At 50.4% G+C, this 24,971-nt stretch overlaps 1 protein-coding gene across 1 annotated transcript in view; it reads left to right on the top strand.

The window, feature by feature from the left end:
- The window catches only part of AGPAT4 (1-acylglycerol-3-phosphate O-acyltransferase 4), a 171,042-nt gene extending 146,466 nt beyond the window's left edge, over positions 1-24,576 (top strand). The window contains exons 5-10 of the mRNA XM_058289648.1: positions 882-1,043; positions 1,436-1,589; positions 6,060-6,162; positions 9,015-9,090; positions 17,567-17,765; positions 20,532-24,576. Coding sequence (XP_058145631.1) covers positions 882-1,043; positions 1,436-1,589; positions 6,060-6,162; positions 9,015-9,090; positions 17,567-17,765; positions 20,532-20,626 — 789 coding nt within the window. The 3' untranslated portion in view covers positions 20,627-24,576. The remainder of the gene's footprint in view (positions 1-881; positions 1,044-1,435; positions 1,590-6,059; positions 6,163-9,014; positions 9,091-17,566; positions 17,766-20,531) is intronic.
- Positions 24,577-24,971: the final 395 nt, after the last annotated feature.

The following is a 24,971-nucleotide window of genomic DNA, read 5'->3' as shown; positions in this document are numbered from 1 at the left end:
ATTAAAAAAATATGAGGTCCCCATATACCCACCACACTCCCCACCCCACTCCTCCCCCCATAATAACAACCTCCTCCATCATCACGATACATTCATTGCATTTGGTGAGTACATCTCTGAGCACCACTGCGCCTCATGGTCAATGGTCCACACCATAGCCCACACTCTCCCACGTTCCACCCAGTGGGCCATGGGAGGACATACAATGTCCGCTAATTGTCCCTGCAGCACCACCCAGGACAGCTCCAAGTCCTGAAAACGCCCCCACATCACATCTCTTCCTCCCACTCCCTACCCCCAGCAGCCACCATGGCCACTTTCTCCACACCAAGGCCACATTTTCTTTGATTACTAATCACAATAGTTCATGAATAGAATATCAATAAGTCCACTCTCATCCATACTCTATTCCTCCATCCTGTGGACCCTGGAATGGTTGTGTCCACGCAACATCTATTTCAAGAGTTTTCTGCTCTTTTAACTCCTTTTTTTTCGGTCTTTATTTATTTTTTTAATATTGCATTCAAAAAATATGAGGTCCCCATATATCCTCAGCTGTTCTTGACTGGTGCCCCCGCTGGCCGCCTGCTCTGTGGCCTTGAGAACTGGGCTCCCCCGTGCCTTCCCCCGTGCCTCCCCCGTGCCTCCCCTGTGCCTCCCCGCCCCCTCCCCAGGCAGAGCTAGCTGTAACTTGACCTCTGACAGACCCGGTGGGGCTCCAGGGAAGGGACCATTGCTTCCATGTATTCTGGACCTGTCCCCCTAGATCTTTGGAGCGACTGCTTGCTCTTCTTTCTCTAGCAAGATCTCCAGTGGTCAAGGGAGGGGACCCCGTTCATCTCACCTATGGACAGACCGCCCGTGCCCTTCCTCTGTTTCAGGCTTCCAAGGTGCTGGCCAAGAAGGAGTTGGCGTACGTGCCGATCATCGGCTGGATGTGGTACTTCTTGGAAATGGTCTTCTGCACTCGCAAGTGGGAGGAGGACCGGAAGACGGTCTTGAAGAGCTTGCTGAATCTCCGGGATTACCCCGAGAAGTATTTTGTACGTGAGGCACGAGAGCAGGAGCAACCCGGGCACGCCCCAGCCACCCTCCCCTGCTCCCCACACCTGCACGTCTTCCTGGCATCTTCCCCACCAACCTGAACTTGACTGGCCTGCCCCGAGCCTGCCCTTCCTTCCTCCTTCCTTCCTAAACTCATTGGCTTAAAAATCAACCCCCCAGGATGCCCTTGGCTCGCTCCTTCTCTCATTCCCACCCTTCCTAAGCATCAGCCACACCTACAAAGCTCCCAAGAATGGTGGCCACGTCCCTTATGGGACAAGGCAGGGCGACCTGAGCCTGAGCTGGGGGCGATCCGGGCCTCCGGGCGTCCCACGTAGGAAGCCGCTGGCTCCCATAGGACGGCGTGTGACTGTCCCCCTCTTCCTTGCAGTTCCTCATTCACTGCGAGGGCACTCGGTTCACGGAGAAGAAACACCAGATCAGCATGCAGGTGGCCAAAGCCAAGGGCCTGCCCAGCCTCAAGTACCACCTGCTGCCGCGCACCAAGGGCTTCGCCGTCGCCGTGAGGAGTTTGAGAAATGTAGGTAAGGAAAACGCCAGGGTCCCGCTCCCCGCCCCGGCCCGGGGGGGCCCCCCGCAGCCCTCCTCTGCCCTGCACAGCTCCTCTCCTCGGCTGTTTCCCACCCGCGGCGCCTGGCCGGGGGAGGCTGCTGAAGTAGGGTCTCAGGGGCGCTTTGGAGCCAGGAGACCAATTATCCCCCACGCACGGCTCGGGGCCTCTGGGCACCTGGCGCGGGAGGCGTCCCTGACCGCGCGCTCTTCTTCTTCTGTGGCTTGTCCGGGACGACACTGCCCCCTGCTGCGGGCGAACATGCTCGAGTCCCTGGTGCCTGCTCACCTGCTCTGCCCGCACCTGCGGGCCAGATGGAGCTTGCTTTGTTTTTTTTTTTAATTTTTGCTTATCTGTTGGCACCAGATGATGAACTCTTTCACCCTGTGACGGCTGACCTGCTGAGGGTTTTTTTGTTTTTTTTATTTTTTTTTTAAAAGAAGCTTTAGGTGACATACATGTTAGATAAAAAATATAAGTGATTCCCGTATGCCCCACTCCCTCCCACACTTTCCCACGTTGACAACATCCTTCGTTGAGTGGTACGTTTGTTACAATTGGTGACCTGTACTGAAGCATGGCTACTAACCGCGTACTACAGTTTACATTATCATTTACACTCTGGCCCGCGCAAGTGTTTAAGTTATGACAAAATACACAATGGCCTGTATCCGCCACTGCAGTGTCATGCAGGACGACTCCAGTGTCCCGAAATGCCCCCGTGTTATGCCTGTTCTTCCCTCTCCCATCTCTCAGAACCTCTGGTGGCCACTGCCTTTACATCAGTGATAAGAGTTTGTTTTTAAGTTTCGTTTTTATTAGAGAAGTTGTGGGTTTACAGAACAATATGCACAAAATACAGTCTTCCCATATTCCCCTCCACTTTCACACCTTGCGTTGATGTGGTCCATTTGTTACTATTGATGAAAGAACATGTATTTTTATTTTTTATAATTCATTTTAAAAAAATATTACATTCAAAAAATATGAGGTCCCCATGTACCCCCCACCCCCCTCACCCCACTCCTCCCCCCATAGCAACAACCTCCTCCATCATCATGAGACATTCATTGCATTTGGTGAATACATCTCTGAGCACCGCTGCACCTCATGGTCAATGAAAGAACATTTTCATAATTGTACTATTAACTGTATAGTCCATGACTTACCCTCCGAGTTTGAAGCCCTAAATTACTCCAGGTAAGAATGAAAATTGTCGTGATGATCACAGTCATACAACTTGCCTCCTACCGCTTGTCATGACTTTCTTTGTCTGATTTTTAAGTGCTAGTCTCTTCAGTTTAGAAACTCTGCTCTCGATCCTCCCATGTGGCGGCCCCTGTCCCCCACATCCCACGCCCCTTGTTGCTCGTCTCTAAAGCAGGTTTGAATTCCTGTTCCACCTGGAAGGGACTTTATACCCCTTCTGGCCCCTCGAGTTACGGAGAAGGAAGAAAGCTCTGGACAGGGCAGTTCTGTGGCTGCTCTCGTGTTCCCCTGGCAAGATCAAGGCTGAGCTCTGTCTTAGAGGAGAAGGGGCCAGACGCGGCTCCCTGCATGGGCGGCCCATCTCTCGCTCCCCGCGTGCACCTGCACTGCCCGCTCCCCGCGGGCTGCCTGCTCTCCTCCTGCCCAGATCTGTCCCTTGCCTCTGGCCCCACCCCACCTCCTCATCGTCTGCGCCTTGCTGTCACGGGGCTGCGAGCTTCCCATACACACGGGGCCACTTTTGCTTCTCACGACACCCTGCCCCTCAGCTCTCACTGCCGGGAAGCGGTGGGAAGAGGAGCTCCAGGGGACAGCTTTTGTCTGTTTTGTTTTAGTTCAAAAATTGAGTATGTCTTGTTCTGGAAGGTAACTGCCTTTTATACCTGTTTCTCCTCTGCACCTGCCTCGTAACGGGAAGACGTCGCAAAGGGGCACTTCTGGTCGCCCGCACGCCTGTTTAACCCAGGGCTGGAGCCCGGCTCCGGAGCCGAGCTCCCCGCTGTCCCCTGCCTGGCACCCCCCACCAGGGCAAGCATGTCCACCTGCCGCCGGCCCCGCCTCGCGCTTTCCAGACACCTGCTGCCTCCGTTCTGGGCTGCAGAGCGGAGTCCGGAATCGTGGGGCTTCCCAGGACTTAGCCTTGAATCCTTCTTCCACCCTTTACTAACTGTGTGGCCCTGGGCGAGTTTCCTCACCTCTCTGATCTTCAGGAAAACCTCTTAGGGTTGTGATGAGGATTCAGTGAGAACGTGTAAAGAGTGTAGCGTAATGTCAGAAACATAACGAACACTTACTGAAAGGCCAGCTGTTACTGGGAGCGGACACGTGGCTGCACTGGGTGAATCTCACCTTCTCACCCTGATGGGACCGCCAGCTTCCAGTCCTAGTTTTCCCGGTTCAGATGCCACCACCCTTCCCTGGCTCTGACAAATGAGACACTTGGACTGATTTTTGCCCGCAGGCAGCAGTGGGGCAAGGCTTCCCAGCCTCTGCAAACTGCCCCCATTCCCTGCTGCCACTTAACCGAGGGAATAATAATTCCCAGAGACAGAGTAGCTCAGGATATACCTGGCATTGGAAGCATTCTTTTTTTGGGGGGGAGGTTACTGGGAATCGAACCCGGGACCTCGTACATGGGAAGCAGGCGCTCAACCACTTGAGCTGCCTCCATTCCCCTGTCAGCACTTTAGATACACTCTAAATCCGATGAAGGATGTGTATATTTCCTTTTTTTTTTTTTTTTTTTACTTTTTTCTTTCCGCTTCCTGATAAGGAAGTCGGGGGCTCCATACCCAAAACCGCTTCCGGATGTGGCGAGCTGGGATTCAGGCCTGGGTCGTCGGGGGTTCCACGGTTTCTTTGGGGTTTGGTGGCAGTCCCAGCCCCATGGCTTCGGGACTTCTTGCCTTTGGGCTTTCTCCCCCGGAAACCAGGGAATGGAGCCGCTCACTGGTTTTTAGGCTGGTCTCTGGGGAAGCCCCACGAGCTCAGCTTTGTGCCCTGTGCTCCCTGGGGGAGTGGGTTTGCCCTCGAATCCCATCTGCAGCCTGCATGGCCTTCACTCTACACATAATATCTTGCTGAAAAAGGCCTATAAACATGGAGCGCGGATGAGGCTCACATGGTTGAGCACCTGCTTCCCACGTACGAGGTCCTGGGTTCACTCCCCGGTACCCCCTAAAAAAAAAAACCCAAAAAGGCCTATAAACATAATAAACACTGAGACTCTTTTCCAACAGCCCCTACCGGGCAGCTCTTTCTCCAGGAGGGAGGACAGGCCTTGCGCGGTGCCTCCTGCCTCCAGCCCCAAGGACGGGGAGGAGTTGCCGGCAGCCCCCTCGAGTCCGCAAGGCTACAGGAGGGCTCGTCCCGTTGGCCCGGAGCCACCCGGGCTGCCCCGATGCTCCCCGCGGGCGCACAGTGTGGTCGAGGCGGCAGGTGTAAGACAGTGGGTGCTTCTCTTGTCTTTGAGTCTTGGTTTTCCATCCATGGAGGCATTGCACTTGAGAAAGGGTCAGGGGCTTAATTTACTGAGCACAAAACAATGTGCTGGGCACATCCTACATAGCTGGACTCCTGTCATCTCAGCGGCCACGTGAAGAAGATACCGTTGGTCCCATTTTCCAGGACAGGAGCTAGTCTCAGAGACTAAGCAGCACGTCACCCACAGAAAACATGGCGACCCTGCACCCAGCCCCTTTACACTCCTGCTCTGTCTACTCCGCCGTCGTAGCCTGCTACCATTTCCTCAGGTGCCCAGCTGTTTACGCGGCTTATTTCTGTACTGCTCGTCATGCATTTGTTCATCCGTGCGTTTTCAACCTTGCATTCAGTAAGCATTTGCCGAATTTACCCAAGGGCTGGGTCCCGGGGCTTTGACAGCGATTTCAACGTAACTTTTGATAGGCTCACAGGTTGATTCAGCCCTTAGTAGAAAGTCTTGCTTGCTTCTCAGCCATGCTCCAGTTAAATATAGTTCACTTCCTTACGGGATTTGCGGTCAGTATCTTCCCCTTTATTTTGGGGGAAAAGCTCATAGAATGGCTGTGCTGCTGTACTTGGGTCTCATCCTTTGACAGTATGCTTTGGGTTACTTTGTCTTCCTACCAATACTGGTTTAAATATAAATATTTGTTGAGATAGACCGTGCATATTAGAAAACTGCAAATCAGTATTCTAGAATATCTAGATTAGACATTACAGTGTTGCTTTAAAACTGATCAGTAACTCTTTTCTGTAACTAAGTCATTGTGTGGTTTTTTGATTATAAGAGGCAATTTGTGTCCAGTGTAGAACATTTGAACAATTCAGAAGAGCATGAAGGAGAAATCTGTCATGCCACCACTGTGAGATAACCAGTTAGCAATCTGATTATTGCTTTCCAATGTGTATATCTACAAAACAAAATTGGGTTCACATGCTATATACTGCTTTATATTTGTTTTATTTTTTGTAGTTTCAGCTGTATATGACTGTACACTCAATTTCAGAAATAATGAAAATCCAACACTCCTGGGAGTCCTAAATGGAAAGAAATATCATGCAGATTTATATGTTAGGTAAGTTGGCTCCATTTCCTTTCCAGAAAAAAAGGGTGCTCATTTCAAAGTAAATAAATCACAAGCGACCTGCAGACCTTTTTCCAGGGAAATCTGGTGAATGTTTTCTTGTTTCCAGTCTGGGTTGAGTCATTTACATTACGAAGCCAAGAGGCAGATCCCACTACTGTGAATAAACAAGTGGAAGGAGCCTCCTTTCCTCTCAGCTACTTCCTGAACTTCTTTCACCGGCTCATTCTTATAATACAAATGGAAGAAAATACTTTGTAATCATTTTAAGGTTATGTGTGAAGAGACTTCTTTCTTTCTTGACTGCTTTTCTTAGAAGATGGGTCTGCGCTGTAGAAGTAGAAGTGAATGGAGAACATTTTCAGTGTGTCGTATGTTATAGAACAGGCTATCCATGATTTTATTTGAAAGCCCTTTCCTAAGATATTAGATAAGGAAGTTTATCTGCTTACATAGAATGGACTGAACACCTGGTCCTGTGGGAAACTGTGAAGCTCAGTAGGAAATTTAAAGATGCTGTAGTGAGTAAAACATGATGGTGATTCATGCACCGAAACAGTGACTCACATGCTAAAGCTCACCATTTGAAATGCCTCCTACTGGAGAACTAGCCGTATAACTTTCTGATTGCTTTTAAAGACCTTACGATGCCAAAGTCTAGGAGAGCACGTTGGAAAGCCAATGGTGGATCATTCCCACTAACTGTGCTAAATGCTTGAAGCGTCCCGTAGAGATGTTTTGGTGGACTGTCGGCCTCAATTAAATAGCTTCTTACCTGGGTCTTTTCTGGCTCTTCCGCAAAATTTAGGAAAGAAGCATCATTATCATTTTTGTTTGTTATTGTTGTTTTTGTGCCGTCTTGCTGCATCAGCTCTCCGTGTGCGCTGCATCACTCCTAGGCGGGCTGCGCTCTTTTCACGCGGGGCAGCTCTCCTTGCGGGGTGCACTCCTTGTGCCTGGGGCACGCCTACACGAGGGCACCCCTGTGTGGCACGGCACTCCTTGTGCGACAGCACCGTGCGTGGGCCAGCTCCACACAGGTCAGGAGGCCCTGGGGATCGAACCCTGGACCCTCCATATGGTAGACGGATGCTCTATCAGTTGAGCCACGTCTGCCTCCCTTGTTTTGTTTTCTAACAGTGCAGTCTGCCTTGTTACTCAATTACTTGGCATATGAGAGAAGGAAAATTACCTACCTTCCCTAAGAAACAAAGTGATTTTTCCCCAAGTCCCTTTGACACCTGGCAGTGGATCCATTGTATGGCCGGCTGGGTCTGAGTTATTTGGGGAAGCCCTGAGCAGCGAGCAAGGTCACTTAACCAGGTAGCTTCAACTCTCTGGAGCACATATGGGGAGCAGGTAGCAACCAGACCCAAACCGATATGGCCAAGTTGGCCCACTGATGCGAGGTCCCTCTTACAGCCTCCAAGATTATTTATGCAATTTAACACACTTTGTTGTTGTAGTTACCCGTTAAAATTACCGAGGCATTTTTCATCAATAAAAAGTATTAAAACTTCAAGAGCAGAAGTGACAACTTCAAGAGCTGGAAAGAGAAGTTGTTAGCAGAGGCCCTAAAATCTTACTATCCAAAGAAGGAAATAGTCCATGCGTGCTCTAACGCTTTTCAAGAAACACATTTAGAAACCCGGTTTCCAAACCAGAGTAGATCAAAAAGAGCAGAGAAGTGAGTGTACGCGAAAGGGCCGGGACAGAAAGGGGGAGGGATAAAGCCAGAGGTGCTTACAGGGTAAGTTTTAATTTTAGGAGACTTTGCAGCTTACGTTCCATAATGCCTCTAAGAGGAAACCATTATTAACGTGGAGATGCGCCTTATAATCTATTAGAAGACTAAAGCCTGCAGTTCAATTCTCAACAGGATATAGCATGATGGATAAGTTCTAAAAATGTATCTGCTCACTAAGATATTCCTGGGGCACAGTGGGGAGTAAATGACCCTTGGGAAATCGTGACAGATGCAGAATTTTACATGGACAAAGGCAGGTATAAATGTACATTCCTTGAGATCACAAAGCCGGCATTCTGAGGACAAAGAGAAATATATATGGGACAGGAAGCGTCACGGAATGAAAGCTCCCTGGATTCAGGTTGGGCTGTTTGCAAGTGCATGGATGAAGTATAAACTTATATTGCCACCAGCCTGCAAAGCCCCTCCTTGAACATCTGGTCTACCAAGAATCAGCAACACGGCTCAGGCGTCCCTGTGAGAGACGGAGCTCAGGGAAGATGACCTGGTGTCGCCCATCCTGGGAAGCAATAGTTCCCCAAGATACACATCCTTTTATTTGTCTCAAAACCATTGCAGAAAGTCATCACTGATGTTGCCTAAAAGGCCAAAGGAATCGTTTGATGGGAGACACTTTGCCATTAGCACTAAGTCATTGCCTGGGGGAGAAAATTATCAGCAGATCATCTCCTGTCACTATATCCTGTGTGCATTGCCTGGTCTTCTGTGGAAACGGAAACCGTATCGTCCACTCTTGGGGAGGAGAACATCAGGCTTGGGGAGCCCTTCCTTGAGATGGGAGGGAGGAGGGAGAGTGGCCGCTGCCCTGCCTTCTGAGAGCAGGTCTGTCTGCCTCATTGGATTTGAGCTGGGCCCTTGGTCATTCCTTCAATGCCATGATTGCATCTGGGCCTGTATTCTTCCAAAAAAAAATGCATGTGGAAAGGGGGAAACCCTTCTATCAGTTGAAATACCCTCCACATTGTCAAGGCCACATAAATGGACGTTGAAAGATGGCAGGCATGGCTGTTGGAGAAGGTGGTTTGGCGCACGGGGCATTTGCCCTCTCCCCACTGACTGCTTTCTGCCTTCGCAGACGGATCCCACTCGAGGAAGTTCCTGAAGAGGAGGACCAGTGCTCCGCCTGGCTCCACAAGCTCTACCAGGAGAAGGTCAGTGCGCGGCGCGGAGGCCGCTGGACGGGCGCTGGCTGCGCATGGTTTAAATGAGTCATCCAGCTTGTAAGGGTGGACATGCTGTGTGGACAGACGCACCGTGGGGGTTTTACGGTGGTGGGGACCCTTCGTCCATTGGGAGAAATCTCATACTGCCGGTGGTCAGTGGTCCTGGAGTTAACGTCTCCACTTGGCCATAGGGAAAAGAACGTGGCAAAATATTGTTAGAGGAGCTTAGCAAAAGGGATGGAACGTGTGCAGGCAGAGGACAAAAAAGGGAAGTAATGGCGCTAACAGCCCCTGTCTCCTTTTCCTGCCTGTGCTCTTAAGCAGAGGCTTTTGTGGTTTCAGTGTTCGTTCTAGCAATGGATATGGTCTTGACTGCTTTGGGTCAACATTTGGGTTGTCTGTCTGGTCTCAAGCCATCACCAGAATAAGCAGGACAAAGCTCCACACCGGTGCACCTTGGCCAGGTCCAAATCTGCCACCGTGGCCCCTCCCCCCCGCTTCCGGCCCGTGACCCAGCTCCCCAGCGGCCCCCGCCTCTCTTTCCTTCCTCTGAGTATGGACTTAGCTTTCATTGGCTTCTCTCCTTCGAAGATGCATGCAGGGAAGGGGGAGTCAAATTATCATTGCTTAACTAGGTGTTTTTACAGAGGGAGAACAGATTAGCCAACGCCTGATGAGGAAGGCATTTTTGATGGCCGTGTCTCCCGGACCAGGAAAAAATGATTTCTGATTCATCATCCGTTTTATTTATTTACTTTTTAAAGATTTGTTTTCTTTCTGTCTGCCACCTCCTCGTTGTTTGTGCTCGCCGTCTGCTCTCTGTTCATCTTCTTTCTTTTTAGGAGGCACCAGGAACCAAACCTGGGACCTCCCATGTGGGAAGGAGGCTCCCAATCACTTGAGCCGCCCCTGCTCCCCCCTTGTTGTGTCTCTCATCGTGTTTCCTTGCTGTGTTCTTTTGGTTGCATAATCTCACTGTGTCATCTTGTTGCCTCAGCTCACGGTGCCAGTCCATCACGTCAGCTAGCACTGTCTTGCTCACCTTCTTTAGGGGGCACCGGGAACCAAACCCAGGACCTCCCGTGTGGTAGGCAGGTGCCCAACTGCTTGGGCCACATCCCCTTCTCCCATCAGACACTTTATTTATTTTTTAAAGATTTATTTATTTCTCTCCCCTTTTCCCCCCCATTGTCTGCGCTCTGTGTCCATTCACGTGTGTGTTCTTCTGTGTCCACTTATATTCTTGTCAGCAGCACTGGGAATCTGTGTCTCTTTTTGTTGCGTCATCTTGCTGCATCAGCTCTCCGAGTGTGCGGCTTCACTCCTGGGCAGGCTGCACTTTTTTCGCGCTGGGTGGCTCTCCTTACGGGGTGCATTCCTTGCCTGAGGGGCTCTCCTATGCGGAGGACACCCCTGCGTGGCACGGCAATCCTTGAGCACATCAGCACTGCGCGTGGGCCAGCTCCACACAGGTCAGGAGGCCCGGGGTTTGAACCCTGGATGTCCCAGGTGGTAGGCAGATGCTCTGTCTGTTGAGCCAAATCTGCTTCCCCCATCAGACATTTTAAACCCAAACAAACTCATTCCTTAGAAACCAATTATATTTTGTGTGATTCTGATTTTCCTTTTCCCAAATTCCATAAGGGCAGTCTTGCTGACATTTGCTGTTTTTTATTTCCCCATTCCTCAAGGCAAGATAATCACACAGGATTTTAAGGGATCTCCCCTACAATCAAATGAGACTTTCATGTTGTAGGTTTACAGATTGTCGGAGTGCAAATATCTGTTCAAGTCTCTGCTTTCAATTCTTTGGGGTATATACCTAGTAATGGGATTGCCCGTCATTTGGCAATTCTGTACTGTACTTTCTGAGGAAATGCCAAACTGTTTTCCATACCTGCTACATCATTTTTCATTCCCACTAGCAATGAATGAGTATTCCTATTTCCCCACAACCCTTCCAACACTTGCTATTTTCCATTTCTTAATAGTAGTTATTCTACTGGGTGTAAAATGCTATCTCATTTATTGTGGTTTTGATTTGCATTTCCCTGATGGCTAATGATGCTGAGCATCTTTTAACGTGCTTATCGAGCATTTGCATGTCTTCTTTGGAGAAATGTCTATTCAAATCCCTTAACCCATGCGGACTCAGTTTTGGAAATGCACTGCCTGCTGCTCATTAACAAGAATTTTAAGTTCCCGAGGTTCGGCGATGATGCTGTGCCCTGACAGAGAAACGCAAAGCATTATTAATTTTTCCTCTCTGGTTTCATGCACAAGGCAGTATGTTCCTTGTATTGTTTTCTGGTTAAATCATTTAAGCAACATAAAAATGATGTCTCTTTCAGCAAAAAGAAACACGTGCTACGAAATGCATCTTGTCGTAAAGGGCCACACGTCTAAGTCTACAATAAATGTGGGCCCCACGACCCACCAAAGCAAAGGTTGCCCCAGCGGCCCTTTCTTTCCTGTGTTCCGAAAGAACTGTGGTCTTTGGGTCATTGTGCAAACCAGAGCCAACCTGGGCTCTTCGATAAAAGGCATCGTTCCTTCTCGTTAAAGTCTCTAATGATGTTTTTCTCTTAACTGGGTTATTTATTAACATGAAGGGGCTCTCAAAAGGGACATTTAGTGCACAACTCAAATGCTACTGATGAGGAGATTGAAGTCCAGAGATGATGTAATTTTCCCAGGTCTCCAGGCTCATTAATCGAAGGCAGGTTTAGAACTCAAGGCCTTTCTCTCCTCCACGTGGGGCTGGGAAGGACTGTACAGTTCTCTGTGTGTTTGAGAGCAGGCTTGCTAGGCTGACCTTTTTTCCCCTTCAGGAAAAATCACTGGGTGGTAAGTGTATAAACAGTGCCTCAAACGAGGAAAGGTAAATAGATGTCAAGGGACAATCTGCATCATATTAGCATTGCTTTGTTCACTTAGTTTTAACTGGATCTGGGGCTTTACATGCCCAGAATATTGATGCCCCATTAAACTCATTGAAATAGGATTCCGTTTTAATCATCGCTTTTTGAGATGTCATGGTATACACTGAAAGACAATTCTGATGACTCTGAGCTTTGGATTTTAGGCCAAAAATTTGCAGACTTCTCAGTTTCATGGACAACGTTCCAGAAAGTTCCACATGGCTTTCTCAAAAATGTGGAGTGGGTGGTGGGCAGCCAATAGAGATTTGTCATTATTTTATTCTGTCCAAGCAAGTGTGTAAGTAAAAAGAGAGCTACCCTCTACCACCACCAGAAAAGGCACCGTCGTTGAAATTGAACAAATTCAGATTCAGGGAAAATGTTCAATATTTGTTACACATCAACTTCTGCAACTTTTGCAGGTTTTTGATAAACCATTCACACCCCCCATGAGATCTCCTTTGTGAAAAAGAAAGTTCCCAAATGGGGATTGGTTGTAGCTCGGTAGTTGAGCGCCTGCTTCCCATGTACAAGGTCCTTGGTTCAATCCCTGGTACCTCCTAAAAATAAAGAAATAAGTGGTAATTTTTTTTTTTAAGTTCCCCAATGAACTCAGTCTGAGATTGAATTTCTCATGCCAGAACCAGCGTTCCCCATGAGGTTATAACCTCTCAACTGTAGGGTCGGAACAAATCCTCACTATTCATGTTCTAGCTTAAAGTACTTGCCTGGATTGTAGCTAGCATTGAAGTTAGCTGAAAGGATTAGAGATGAGCTATTAATTGTGCAAAGTTCTTAAAAGCGTGAAAGAAAATGCCATTCGCGCCGTCTGGGGCGGAGGCAAGGACGGGGCTTGCTCTGCCGAGCGCGGGCCTTCCCGGGGATTTTCCGGCTTGTTCCCTGCCTGACTTTAGACGATAAGGGGTCACTTCGCTGAAGGGCAGCGATGGCTCAGAGGTACAGCGCCCCGCAGCCCGGGCCCCGCTGACGTGCAGGCAGGTTCCTAGGGGCAGCGCAGGGATCTTCAGCGGCCCGGCTATGGAGCTCCCGCCGTGTACCCGGAGACGTTTGGTTTTTCTGAGCGGAGTAGTTGGGAGGAAGTCAGTCTGGCCGTGTGCATGCATCATGCTTGCTTTTTCATTTTATTTTATTTTACTTATTTCTCTCTCCTTCCCCCCCATTGTCTGCTCTGTGTCCATTGTGCTGTGTGTTCTACTGTGTCCGCTTGTGTTATCAGGTGGCACCAGGAATCTGTGTTTCTTTTTGTTGCGTCATCTTGCTGTGTCAGCTCTCTGGGTGTGCATCGCCATTCCCGGGCAGGCTGCGCTTTCTTTCGCGCTGGGCGGCTCTCCTTACGGGGCACACTCCTTGCGCGTGGGGCTCCCCTACGCGGGGGACACCCCTGCATGGCAGGGCACTCCTTGCGCGCATCAGCACTGCGCGTGGGCCAGCTGCATACCGGTCAAGGAGGCCCTGGGTTTGAACCCTGGACCCTCCATATGGTAGGGGGACACCCTATCCATTGAGCCACGTTTGCTTTTGTTTTATTCTTCCCTTGCTTCTTTGACGACAGGCTACAGATATTGTGCGTTCAGGGAAAGTGCCTCATTTTATCTGTGGTATTCTCTCCTCCGTTAGACTTTTTGAAGATTTCTTTGTGGGAACAAACCAGTGCTCCTGCTTTCATCTAACATCTTTCCAGGCCCCAGTTCATAATAGGCCACGCGACAACACGTGGAAACAAGAAAGCGGAAGCGTCACGAGCGCGAAGTCTGCTGGGTGGCCTTTACCACGGTCGGTAGCTGCTCTGCCGCGGTAGCCGAGGCCGGCCTGCCCGCTGTTCCATCATCTACCCTGGGAAAGCCCAGCAGCAGGGCCGGGGCGGTCAGCGCACGTCCCCGGGCGGTCTTGTCAGTGGAAAGACATGAGGGGGACTGGGCGAGAGTTGTTTTTTGGTGCTGTTGTTGTAATTAATTTATTCCAGGGGAACGGATGTAGCTTGAGTGGTTGAGCTCCTGCTTCCCACCCACAAGGTTCTGGGTTTGGTCTCAGGTACCTCCTAAAAACAAACCAACAAGAAAAACTCTCGCTGGGGAGCAGATGTGGCTCAGTGGTTGAGCGCCTGCTTCCCACGTACGAGGTCCTGGGTTCGATCCCCAGTACCTCTTTACAGAAAAATGTAAAAAACAACTTTATTTCAACTTCAAAAGAGATTTAGTTTTTTTAAATGAACTAGAGAAAAAGACAACTCTGGAGCAAACGAGAAGTTGTGAATTGTGCCGACTTCTAGAAAAGGGAATGGTTTTCCTTCTCGGTAGAGGTACAAATAAAAAATCTTGGCAAAACAAATGTCTTTCTGGAGAGGAGGCAGAAAAAGCAGCATCGGTTGCCCTTTGCACTGTTAGAACAGACAAGCCCCATCAAGATGACTGAGGAAGAGAAAAACTTGTCCGCTGTTAAAATGGGAGAATTTTATGATACGTAAGTGACACCTAAACAGAGCTGTGTCTTAAAAAAAGCCATTAGAGTATCACCTCATTTAGCTCCTTATTGGGCCCTGGTGGCCTCAACTTGGGACAAAGAAAACTTAAGCAGTTTTTGGCACAGAGGCAAATGGCACTTCTTCTCTGCAGAGTTGGGGACTGACTCTTTGGGCGTCCCCCAGTCCGTGGTTTCTCTGTCGCTGTTCGCGCTGCCTGGTATGCTACTTGTCTGTTTGTATCTTGTCCTTCTCAACTCTCTCGGAGCCTTGCACATAGACTGCTCGTTCTCTAACTGCTGGGTTATTTGATGTACCCTGGGAAGCTTCACAGCTCTTCCTGGCCATGGTGGGAGAGCAAAGACACCCAGGATGAGTACCAGCCTGGGAGGGGCTCGTAGGGCCGAGGACGGGGGTGCGGTGCAGAGCCGGGCGGGGTGCAGAGATGGTGGGGTGGGGGTGTGAGGGTGGGGATATGGGAGGTGGGGCGAGCAGAGGCACTTGGAAACACCTAGCGAAAGGGTAAGAAGGTTTTTCTACCCAAGCGGCCCGTTTGCCAACTAATTGTAGTAATGACCCTGACTGATTAAAAGTACACATTATTCGGTTCGCCCTGACTGGGAAAGAAGAACAAGTATGATATGTTTGGACATTTCTGTCTGAGGTTGTTAAAAGAAAAAAAATGTTCAGCACTTTAGGTATGGGTTTCAGTTACACGGTTGCTCATCTTACAGAAATGGCAACGCCTTCGCGCCCCGGGAGGCTGCTGGGCCCCAGCCTGCCGGCTCGGGAGCCCCCTTCGCTGCGTTTTGTTCAACGTGGACGTTAGCAGTCCACATCGCATTTTATTTTATTTTTTTTTAAAGATTTATTTCTCCCCCACACCCCCCACACCCCAGTTGTCTGTTCTCTGTGTCTGCTTGCTGCATTGTCTTCTTTGTCCGCTTCTGTTGTTGTTAGTGGCACAGGAATCTGTGTTTCTCTTTGTTGCATCATCTTGCTGTGTCAGCTCTCGTGTGTACGGCGCCATTCCTGGGCAGGCTGCACTTTCTTTCACACTGGGCGGCTCTCCTTAAGGGCGCACTCCTTGCGCGTGGGGCTCCCCTACGTGGGGACACCCCTGTGTGGCACGGCACTCCTTGAGCGCATCAGCACTGCACATGGGCGAGCTGCACACGGGTCATGGAGGCCCGGGGTTTGAACCGCGGACCTCCCATGTGGTAGACGGACGCCCTAACCACTGGGCCAAGTCCGCCGCCACATTGCATTTTAAATGTCTTTGACTTAGTGGCTGATATTTAAAAATACGGGCGATTTCACATGATGGTCCTATGCAGGCTCCCACCCTGAGGAAGGTTCGGTGCTGCTCCCGGCCCCCGCCCCGTGTGGGGACCCACCTTCAGCAGGGCCCCCGCCTCCCCGGCCCGCGGGCTTCATGCTTGCCCTCCACGCTCGCCTTGCGACAGCCAGCTGCTGCCCACCCTCGCCCTTCGCAGGGGCTTCCGAGGGGCCACCGGCGCTCTTCTCCGGCATGCACTGCCCAGCACCCGCAGCATTTCAGGGTTGCACCCAGCCCCTTGTCCAAGTTTAACGGGAGCTCTGCTGCATCAGAAGTCTACTGAAGAGACACTTATTTAGCCGTGGATTTACGTTGCGCCTGGAGGGCTTTCCTCGTTCTTGACGTTGGTACCTTTCCTGTAAGCTACTCGGCAGTGTGCACAAATCGGGAGACTTAGAGTGGGATGAGTAGACTCTGGCATTTCATTTCAAATGGGAAGTGTTTTAGTTAGCTAGGCTACTGGAATGCAGTATACCAGAAATGGGGTGGCTTTTACCATAGGGATTTATTAACTTACAAGCTTACAGTTCTGAGGCCACAAAATTGCCCAAACCAAGGCTTCACCGGGCGGTGCTTTCCTCCCCAAAGAGCAGCTGCCGGCGATCCTGGATCCCTCTGTCGTATGGCAAGGCACGTGGCGGCTTCTGCTCGTCTCCCTTCTCTTCCACGTTTGCCGCTTCGGCGTCTGGCTTCCTTTGGCTTTCTCGCTCTTTTTCTCTCCATATTTATAAAGGAGTCCAGTAAGAGGATAAAGATCCACCCCAGGTCATGCCCAACTGAAGTGACCTAAGCAAAAGGTCCCACGTACAACAGGGTCACACCCCCAGGAATGGATTAGCTCTAAGGACATGATTTTTTTGGGTTCCATAAAAGCCTCAAACTACCACAGGGAGTCAGAGCGTACTAAGAATCTGATCCAAAAAGTGAAGTCATGAATTGTTTTGCCTTTGGGCAACCAGCGCAGCCCCAAGGTGCCTCAGTGGTGGCAGGCGGGGTAGTGCCTGGCGTTGGGGTACCAGATGGGAACCGTATTAACTTCCACTGCCCCTGGGATAGGGCTGGGAGGGAGAGCTCGCCTGCTGTCCCAGCTCCTCTCCTGATGGAGGGTCAGGCTTCTCTTCACCATTGGACCGGTGTGGTGCTGAAAGACCTATATGTGTATTTCATTTCATTTTGGGAGAGGTCCTGCTGGCCGTTTTATAAATCAGGAACCCGAGCCTCAGGGACAGCCGTGTAAGGACTAAAGGCCGGCTGGACCTGACAGCCCTGCTCGCCGCTCTGTTCTCGGCTTCCCTGCCCTCTCCACGTGCCACTTTGGGAAGGTGACTCAGCTTGCCAGGCTGCTCACATGCCACACGGTGGTGGCGGAACGACAGGAGTTGATCGGCTCACGAGTTCAGGGGCCGGGAGGCCGGCTTCCTCCCAAGGTCGTTCTGGCCGGCCGGCCGTGCTCGGGTTCCTTGGCTTTCCCGGGACGCGGCCACGGCTTCTCTTCCGGGATCCGGGTCGCAGCTTCCGGCAACTCCAGGCGACCTTCTCCGGGAGCAGGGCTAAGACCCACCCTGGTGCCATGGGCCCCACCGTAGCTGCAAACGGCATCGGCTCCGCTGGGTCTCGAGTGGTCCCACCCGCCTCCGACCTCCAGAGCGGGGAAGCGGGGACGGGGCCGGTCCACGCGGGTGGCGTGGGGCCCGGGGGCGCTTCAGGTCCTTCTCTGTCCCCCAGGACGCCTTTCAGGAGCAGTACCACAGGTCGGGCGTCTTCCCCGACACACCGATGGTGCCCCCCCGGCGGCCCTGGACGCTGCTCAACTGGCTCTTCTGGGCCTCGCTGCTGCTCTACCCCTTCCTCCGGTTCCTCGTGAGCATGGTCAGCAGCGGCTCCTCCCTCACGCTGGCCAGCTTCGTCCTCGTCTTCTTCGTGGGTAAGTGGAGGGCGGGGGGCCGGCCGGAGGAGACGAGGGTGCCCGGCCCGGGCGGCAGTGAGGGGCTCGGCCGTGGGGAGGGGAAGGGTCTAGACAGACGGGAGAAGTGGGCTTCGGGACGCGTGTTCGGTGACACGCGGAGCCGCAGGGCTGCGGGGGTTCATGGCCCACCCTTCCGCCCTCTCGGCCAGGGCTCCAGTCCCCTCCTGCCCCTGGCTGCGGGGTCGCGCGCATGCTGCTTCCACCCATCCGGGCGGTGGTCTCCTCCTTCCTGGGCCTCATCAGGCGGCGCTTCTCTGTACAGTCACTTCCCCCTTGCTGTGAGGCAGATTCGGCCCTCTGCTAGGGAAAAAACCCATTTCATCAAATGCAAACAGGAGCTCGTAAGCGCCCCTTTCACATTCGGAGCAGGGGGAGGGCCCTTGTAAAGCTTTGCACCGGTCCCCTCTGTTGGCATACGGACAACTGAATGGAGGTGCTCAGTAAAGTGATTTTTCCATTAATTCACACGGGCTAGTGGTTTCGGACATACTGCTATTTCTTTAGAGCATACAAGCCGCCCTGCGCCTCTCCCCCTTTCCTCAAGGGGGGCAGCTAGGTGTCCGTGCACCTGCTTCCTGACCAACAAATGGGGGACCCAGTGTTGTTGGGAGCCCGTGGGACATCTGTGGGGGGGGTTCCCTAGAGGAGGAAGGCATCCTCTCCTGAGGCTTTGCAAAGCGTGGGCTGAGTCTACACTTACTCCAGGAACTACCAGAAAGTCCAAGTTGCGCAGTTATATGTGTGCTTATTTTAAAATGGACATATTTTGTTTTTACAAAACATAAACATGATATAAGCTCTTTGTAGGGAACTGGAACCATACAAAAGTGAAAAAAATTTAGTGTCTCAGAACAAAATTCCCCTTTTGAGCCTGCTACCTAGCAATAACTGTCATTATCAGGTTGGGGCCCATTTGTCCATCTCAAACACATGGCTGTGTCTGAAGTCACGTCATGAGAGTCCCCAAACTTACTTTTTTCATTTTTTCACCTAAACATGTCGCAACACATGAACCTATCTCGTTCTTTTGGATCAAGCCAGCCAACTCTAGATTATATGGCTGCAAACTGGCCCATGTCCCGAAAATAGACCTTACATTTTAAAATACATTTAACATAGCTTTTAATGTTAAAAAATTAAAGTATTGAAACAACCAGTACTTTTTTTTTTTTTAGGAGGTACCAACGAATGAACCCAGGACCTCATACATGGGAAGCAAGTTATAGAAGGGGGAAAAAAAAGTACAGAAAGAATAGAAAAGAGAAGAAGACACTTCCATCCAGGAATTTCATTCCCCAAAGATGGGTCCTGGGATGAGGCAGGTGGACTTGGTCCTTCTGCTTTGACCAGCCTGTCGTCCGTGGCGGGTCCTCCCCGGTAGCCCCTGGCAGGAAGGCAAGCAGAGATCAGTGCTCTCTGTGAGAAAATCTAAAGCTCCTTACAGGCTGGGGTCAGGGCATGTCCCAGGCGTGTAAAGAGTGTCTCCAAACAAGAGGCTGAAACACTGTATGGGAGACAAAGATGGGAGTCTCCAGAAGCGTCGGAGGAACTGGCCGCGCTGTTTCTCCTGCCCCAGTATCTATGTCTCACTGCCCTTGAGCCCAGGACTTGCTGCGTTTTGCCCCGACTTACTGGGAATGTGTCCCATTCCTTCCGCGGGGACTGCAGTCCGTGTTTTACTTGCCTCTTTATCCTCAACAATGTCATCATCTCTGCTGCTAACGACAGGCTCCAGGGATAGCTCATGTCCAAGCCTCGTTCGCGCTGGTCCCAAGCAGCAGTCTGTCCCTTTTTAAATGACCTCAGGTACATGTGCCTTGTACTGGCTGGGCTCTCCCATCTCCTTCTGCTCCTTCTCGCGTTGGGGTAACGGTTGACAGACCACAATGCTAACGTTCTGTAAGCATGCGCACCGTGCTTTCGGAGATGTAGTTTGATTTATCCATCTCTCCATTCGTAAACACTGATTATCATCTGATTATCTGCCAGGCATTGTGTTCAGTGCTGGGCACATCAAGACAATTAAGACACAGTCCCTGCACCCAAGGAGCTCCCCAAGTCTACTCTCTCCAGAGGGAACAGCTTAAACTGCAAGCCCTGGGTTTTAGGCTCTGTTTTCGAGTTTCCAAGTGTTAAAATTGGGCTTTCATGACATTCTGAAGCTTCCTCTGTCGTGGGCCAAATCCTGCTGCTGGAGAAAAGATTTTCGGTGAAGTAGGGCCTTTGCTCACTGCTCTAGTGTTTGCACCAAAATCAACGTTGGAACACACAGGCACTAAATAGGCGTTTGAGCGCTTGCACGTCCAAGCTCCTGTGCGTCCTTTATTAGGCTGCACTGAGAGGTGCCCTATAAATTCCTCCCCTGCATCCACCAGAGAATCCTCTGCGCTTTGGGGGTTGGCATAGGAAGCAGAGGAATTTTGTAAGCCCCTGTATACACCTTGCCAAATTCCTTTCACCTCCAAGTGTCAAAGGATTAAAAACTCCCAACGAACCTGCCTTGCTCTGTTAATTTTCATGTCACTTAGCCTAGTAAGACTCCTGATGTCCACGCTCAAAGATAATAAAGCTGGGATTAGGAGTTGGCACCCAAAAAGTCGCCGGCTCTCAGCTGGTGTCCGAGACTTGCGGACGGCTGCCTCCTTGCGGTCGGCTCCCTGTGGGCCCACCAGCCTGGAGTCTCTGTGGCTTCCTACTCACCCTCCCCTCTTCCCGTTTCTGCAGCTTCCATGGGGGTTCGATGGATGATCGGCGTGACGGAAATCGACAAGGGCTCCACCTACGGCAACATCGACAGCAAACACAGACAGAGTGACTGATGCGGGGGAAGCCCCGGGAACCGGGGTGACTCTGCACACGATTCTGTTGGTGGGACAGTGACCGGGCTGGGTGAGCCTTTGCTGGGAAGACCTCGTGAGGCAGGGAGAGCCGTCGTCGAGTTTGAGTTTTCCTTCACGTGGGGGCGTGGGTGCGTGCGTGTGGGAGCAAGAACGGATGGGCCTTGTGTGTGAGCCTTGTTGGGGGCAACCCAAAGGTGTTCAGGCTGCAGCAGGAGGGACGGGACGGGGAGCGGAGGGGGAGAGGGTTCCCGTTCATCCTTTGGTGCCGAGTTTTTTGTAATCCTTGATTGCCAGAGACAGAAGGAAGAAAGTGCTTTAGGTAAGAAGACTAAATTATGCCTAAAAACAAAAAACATTAAAGCGTTTGTCCGGCTCATCTGTGGTGTGTGTTTGCCCAGCCCGCTTCCATCATCCCATTTCGCCATCTCTCCGTGTGTCTTGGTGTCTGTGGTGAGAGCGAGCAGGCAGTGCCCACCAGGAGAGGGCCGCCGGGGGGGTAGGCCAGGCGACATTTCAGGCGGCAGCGGGTGTTCCGAAGTCATCACTGCTCCCCGGCAGGCGGCACGGAGGAGCCTGTGAAGGGAAAGGTGGCAGGCTTCGGAGCCGAGGTGAGCGCTTGTGTGCGACACAAGAAAGTGGCCCTTTGCACAGCAGCCCCAGCTGCCCCAGCCTTGGGTTCTCCCAAGCTCGCGGCAATGGAGGTCCCCGCGGCGGAAGTCTTGAAGCGACACGTCCCGCTGCCTTGAAATTTTTTATGCTGAAATTGAACATAAGAAATGTCAAAATAGAGCCTGGGCATTCGGTAATGGTTTGAGACAGCTTTCATCTATTCCCTCAAAACATATGCAGTATCACTTCGTCAAAGTGGCCCCCTTCATTTGCGGCCCAGTGAGCTGCCAGGGTCCTCCCTTCGACTGGAATCACACTGGAACAAACACCTACTGGACGAGGAGCCCGTTCTTTTGTTCCTGTTCTGCTCCTGTCTGGCTCCCGTTGTGAACCATAAAGAACTCTGCTCTTTAGGAGCTCGAGTGGCCTTGGGAGTAGTATGCAACGGGAGGCCTTGTGCAGGCCTCTGTGAGTGAACAGAAGCAGGGAAAAGAAAGCAGTAATATTTAATATTTTTAAAGGAGAACAGTTAAATACTGGACGCTGTGTCATCGTATTTCTCAGCATGAGTATTAAGTAGATGTCTTCTCATCATGTACATCTACATTCTCACACTCTGCATAGTACAAACCTGGTATTTTGCCGCAGCTGTTATATGAGAAGGGATGAACAGTTTCATACAAAATTTGACCAATATCATTTAACGGCATATTCTCTTCAGAGTCATGTTTTCAGATGTTTGCTTGTTTAGTCAATAAATGTTTGCCAAGCACAACCTAACTAGTTAGTTAAGCCAGGGAACTCTGCTTAAGGGACAATACTTAGTGGATACAAATCAATTAAAATCTTAGCACCTACGTTAAAAGGGATAGATTCTGGGTTATTCACAAGAACACACCAGTGAGCCCAGGATTCCCCCTTGGGCCTGAATTTACACCCATGGTGCCCTGCTAAGCCAGGCTGGTCAAGCCAGGGCACTGGCGTCCCGATTTCAAAGGCAGCCTTTCAGCTTGCACGAAGCGTGGGGATGGGTGGGCAAAAGCTTGGGACAAACACCGCAGATCTTAGAAGCGGGCCTCTGCGAAGCGCAGGTGTGAGTCCGTGGCCCTGGTGTGCTGTTCAGGCGGGAGCCCCTAGCACCCCCAGGGACCCGAGCGAGGCAGTCAGAGGGACCTGGCAGCGGGCCCGGCTAAGGCCGCCCACACGCCGGTGCTGTTCCGCGCTGCGCAGTTCACGCAGCTGCTGCACCACAGGGAGCTGTGCTGCGCAGCACTGCAGTTCACGGTGGACACGCATCTGCCTCTCGGAGTCCTGGTTTCCCCGCTTGTAAAATGGGGATAACACCTACCTCTGAGGTTGTTTCAACAGTAAAATGAAACTCTAGATGTGAACACACTTTTAATATTCCTGCAGCACTAAACAAAGAAAGCTGCCTCCATGTTCTTCTCAAAAATGCTCAGAAATGAACTTTTGGCATCTAAAAATGTATCTGTTAAATATTTCTCATTGTCATTCTTCCATTCAATATAGTGGGCATTTAAATTAAAAAAATATATATATGCATGTCCTCTCCTTCTACCTGGGACTTAAAAGCAACCCACAGACATTTATTTTTCTCCTTGCATTGGCTCTGGTACCAAAACCTAACAAGCAAGAACACAGATGAAGAAGGTTGCTCAACAGATTGCAGAGAGCTAGCTGGAAGGAGGACAGGCAAAATAATTCTATGAAATAACTAGCTGGGCACTATTTTTTGAAACTGTCTTAGAAAAAGAAAAAAGAATGTGATATGCAAGGGCAAGATCCTGGCATCTTTATCCACCAGGTGTCTGACCCCTCCATGAAGGAAAATTTCATTGTGTGCTGTGGGGACCTGGTTCTCCTTTTATCTTAATACCTTAATGTACAGCGTCAAGCACTGGGCGGCCCCTGGAAAGAATCGAACAATCCCTCCTGTGTCTCCTAACCTTTGTTTGGGTCTCACAAGTGCCACAATCTCTTCAGTAAAGAACTGCTTTGGCTTCCAGGGTATTTATTTTTTTAAGAATTAAAAACCCGTAAGGCTTAAGCCACCATTTTTGTTGTTGTTGTCTCTTTGTTGTCGTTGCTGTTGTTTTACCCTGAGCAACATGGAGTAGGAACTTCACATCCTAACATTTCCATCTCATCACACCTTAGGTCAACTCTGCCAAGAACCTGTTCTAAAATTCCATGTGCAGAGAAAAAAAGAAAATGTCACTGAAATCTGGAAAGCAGTGCAGGGCCATCTCTGGATGTTACGGGCCACATTTAGAGTACTGCAGCTTCAAGGCAGGGAACGTGGCGCACTCCTTCTTAGGACGCCAAGACCACAAGACGCGAACCATCTGAAGATGCAGCTTCGCGTCTGGGGAAGGCAGACTGACTCATGATGGCTAAGTGTTCTTAAGAGGATTACCACGGAAGAACAAGTGTACTTTGTGATTTAGTCTTGCCTCACTTGCTTTTCTAGAGAAACGAGCAAGTTTTTCATATGATCAATCGCATAGTAATACCGGAATATCCCTTGGATGCTGTCTTCTCTAAATGCATGTACGACCTTGTCAAAGTAGCTGGTAATGTTTAAAATTTTTTGAAATGTTAGTGTACTTCTATAATATCCATAAATGGATCTGAAAGATAATGATCTAAATGCAAAATCCAACAACTGTCTAGCCAAAACTTAGACATGACTGGTGTGACAGATAGAAAGAGGGGCCAGGCAGCTCCCGTTTACTTCTACCAGTGGAGAGGGACAGTGGTCTTGTTAGTCCTCAAGCAAAATATCTAGGCTTTTGCGGAAACCTTAGGACTTACCCGTAAATGTGGACAAGACGGTGAAAAAAGGTACTCAGTGAAAGTTCTCTAGGGTGCCTGCTCAGAACAGGAGAGTGAGTCTAAGGCATTGCTCCAGACTTTTCACATATTTGCTAGGTTAAAGACAAGTGGGGGAAAAATGCTGTCTTGATTTAGCAGGTTACAGGGGGGCTATGGGCTGTCTGGAGGATTATGTAGTGCCACCATAGCCTGCTATTTGTTTTACAAACACGAATGTAAGATCTGCCACAGTTCCGCTTATCTGTAGCTGACCGTCCGCCACCGCATCCTTCCCTCAGAGCTTCTAGAAAAGGCACCCGCCAAAATGTAAATGTCCATAAACTTGCTGTGTAGTACGTCACTCACATTGCCCTGTTTGGTGTCGGTGTTCTCCCTCCATCAGCAGCAGTGTTTTATAATGCCTTAACTAAAACAGATCTTAAGTTTTGTTCACAGAGAACAAAATAAAGACAACTTCAATGCAAGGTGTTCAGTGATGTCGGCACTACGTCGCTTCCTACCAGGCTCGGTCGTGGAGCCGCTCAGTGGGTAGAAGAAACAGAGCTGTGATGGGCAAAAGACCAGGGTCAGCCACCCGGGAGCTACTCCCGGCTCAGGTTTACGGATATGCTCGTACTCCAAACAGAAAAAGGTTATCAGGGTCACGGTTTAAATGAGAAACGGCACCTGCATCCGCTGACAAAATATTTATAGGCTTGGGGAGCTTTGGTGGCTTTCCTACCTCAGTGAGAACTAGGCATCTTCAGATACCAACCCTCGAAGTACACAGTAGGCAGGGTTATTGTGAAGATGTGGCGTCTTAAATCTCAGATTAGTTATACCCCATGCTTTTTTTGCTTCCTATTAGGTTTTTAACCAC

The sequence above is a fragment of the Dasypus novemcinctus genome, chromosome 28, assembly GCF_030445035.2.
Source record: "Dasypus novemcinctus isolate mDasNov1 chromosome 28, mDasNov1.1.hap2, whole genome shotgun sequence".
NCBI classification, from domain to species: domain Eukaryota; kingdom Metazoa; phylum Chordata; class Mammalia; order Cingulata; family Dasypodidae; genus Dasypus; species Dasypus novemcinctus.
Note: the sequence above shows the minus strand (reverse complement) of the source record. Positions and strands in the feature narration are given on the sequence as shown.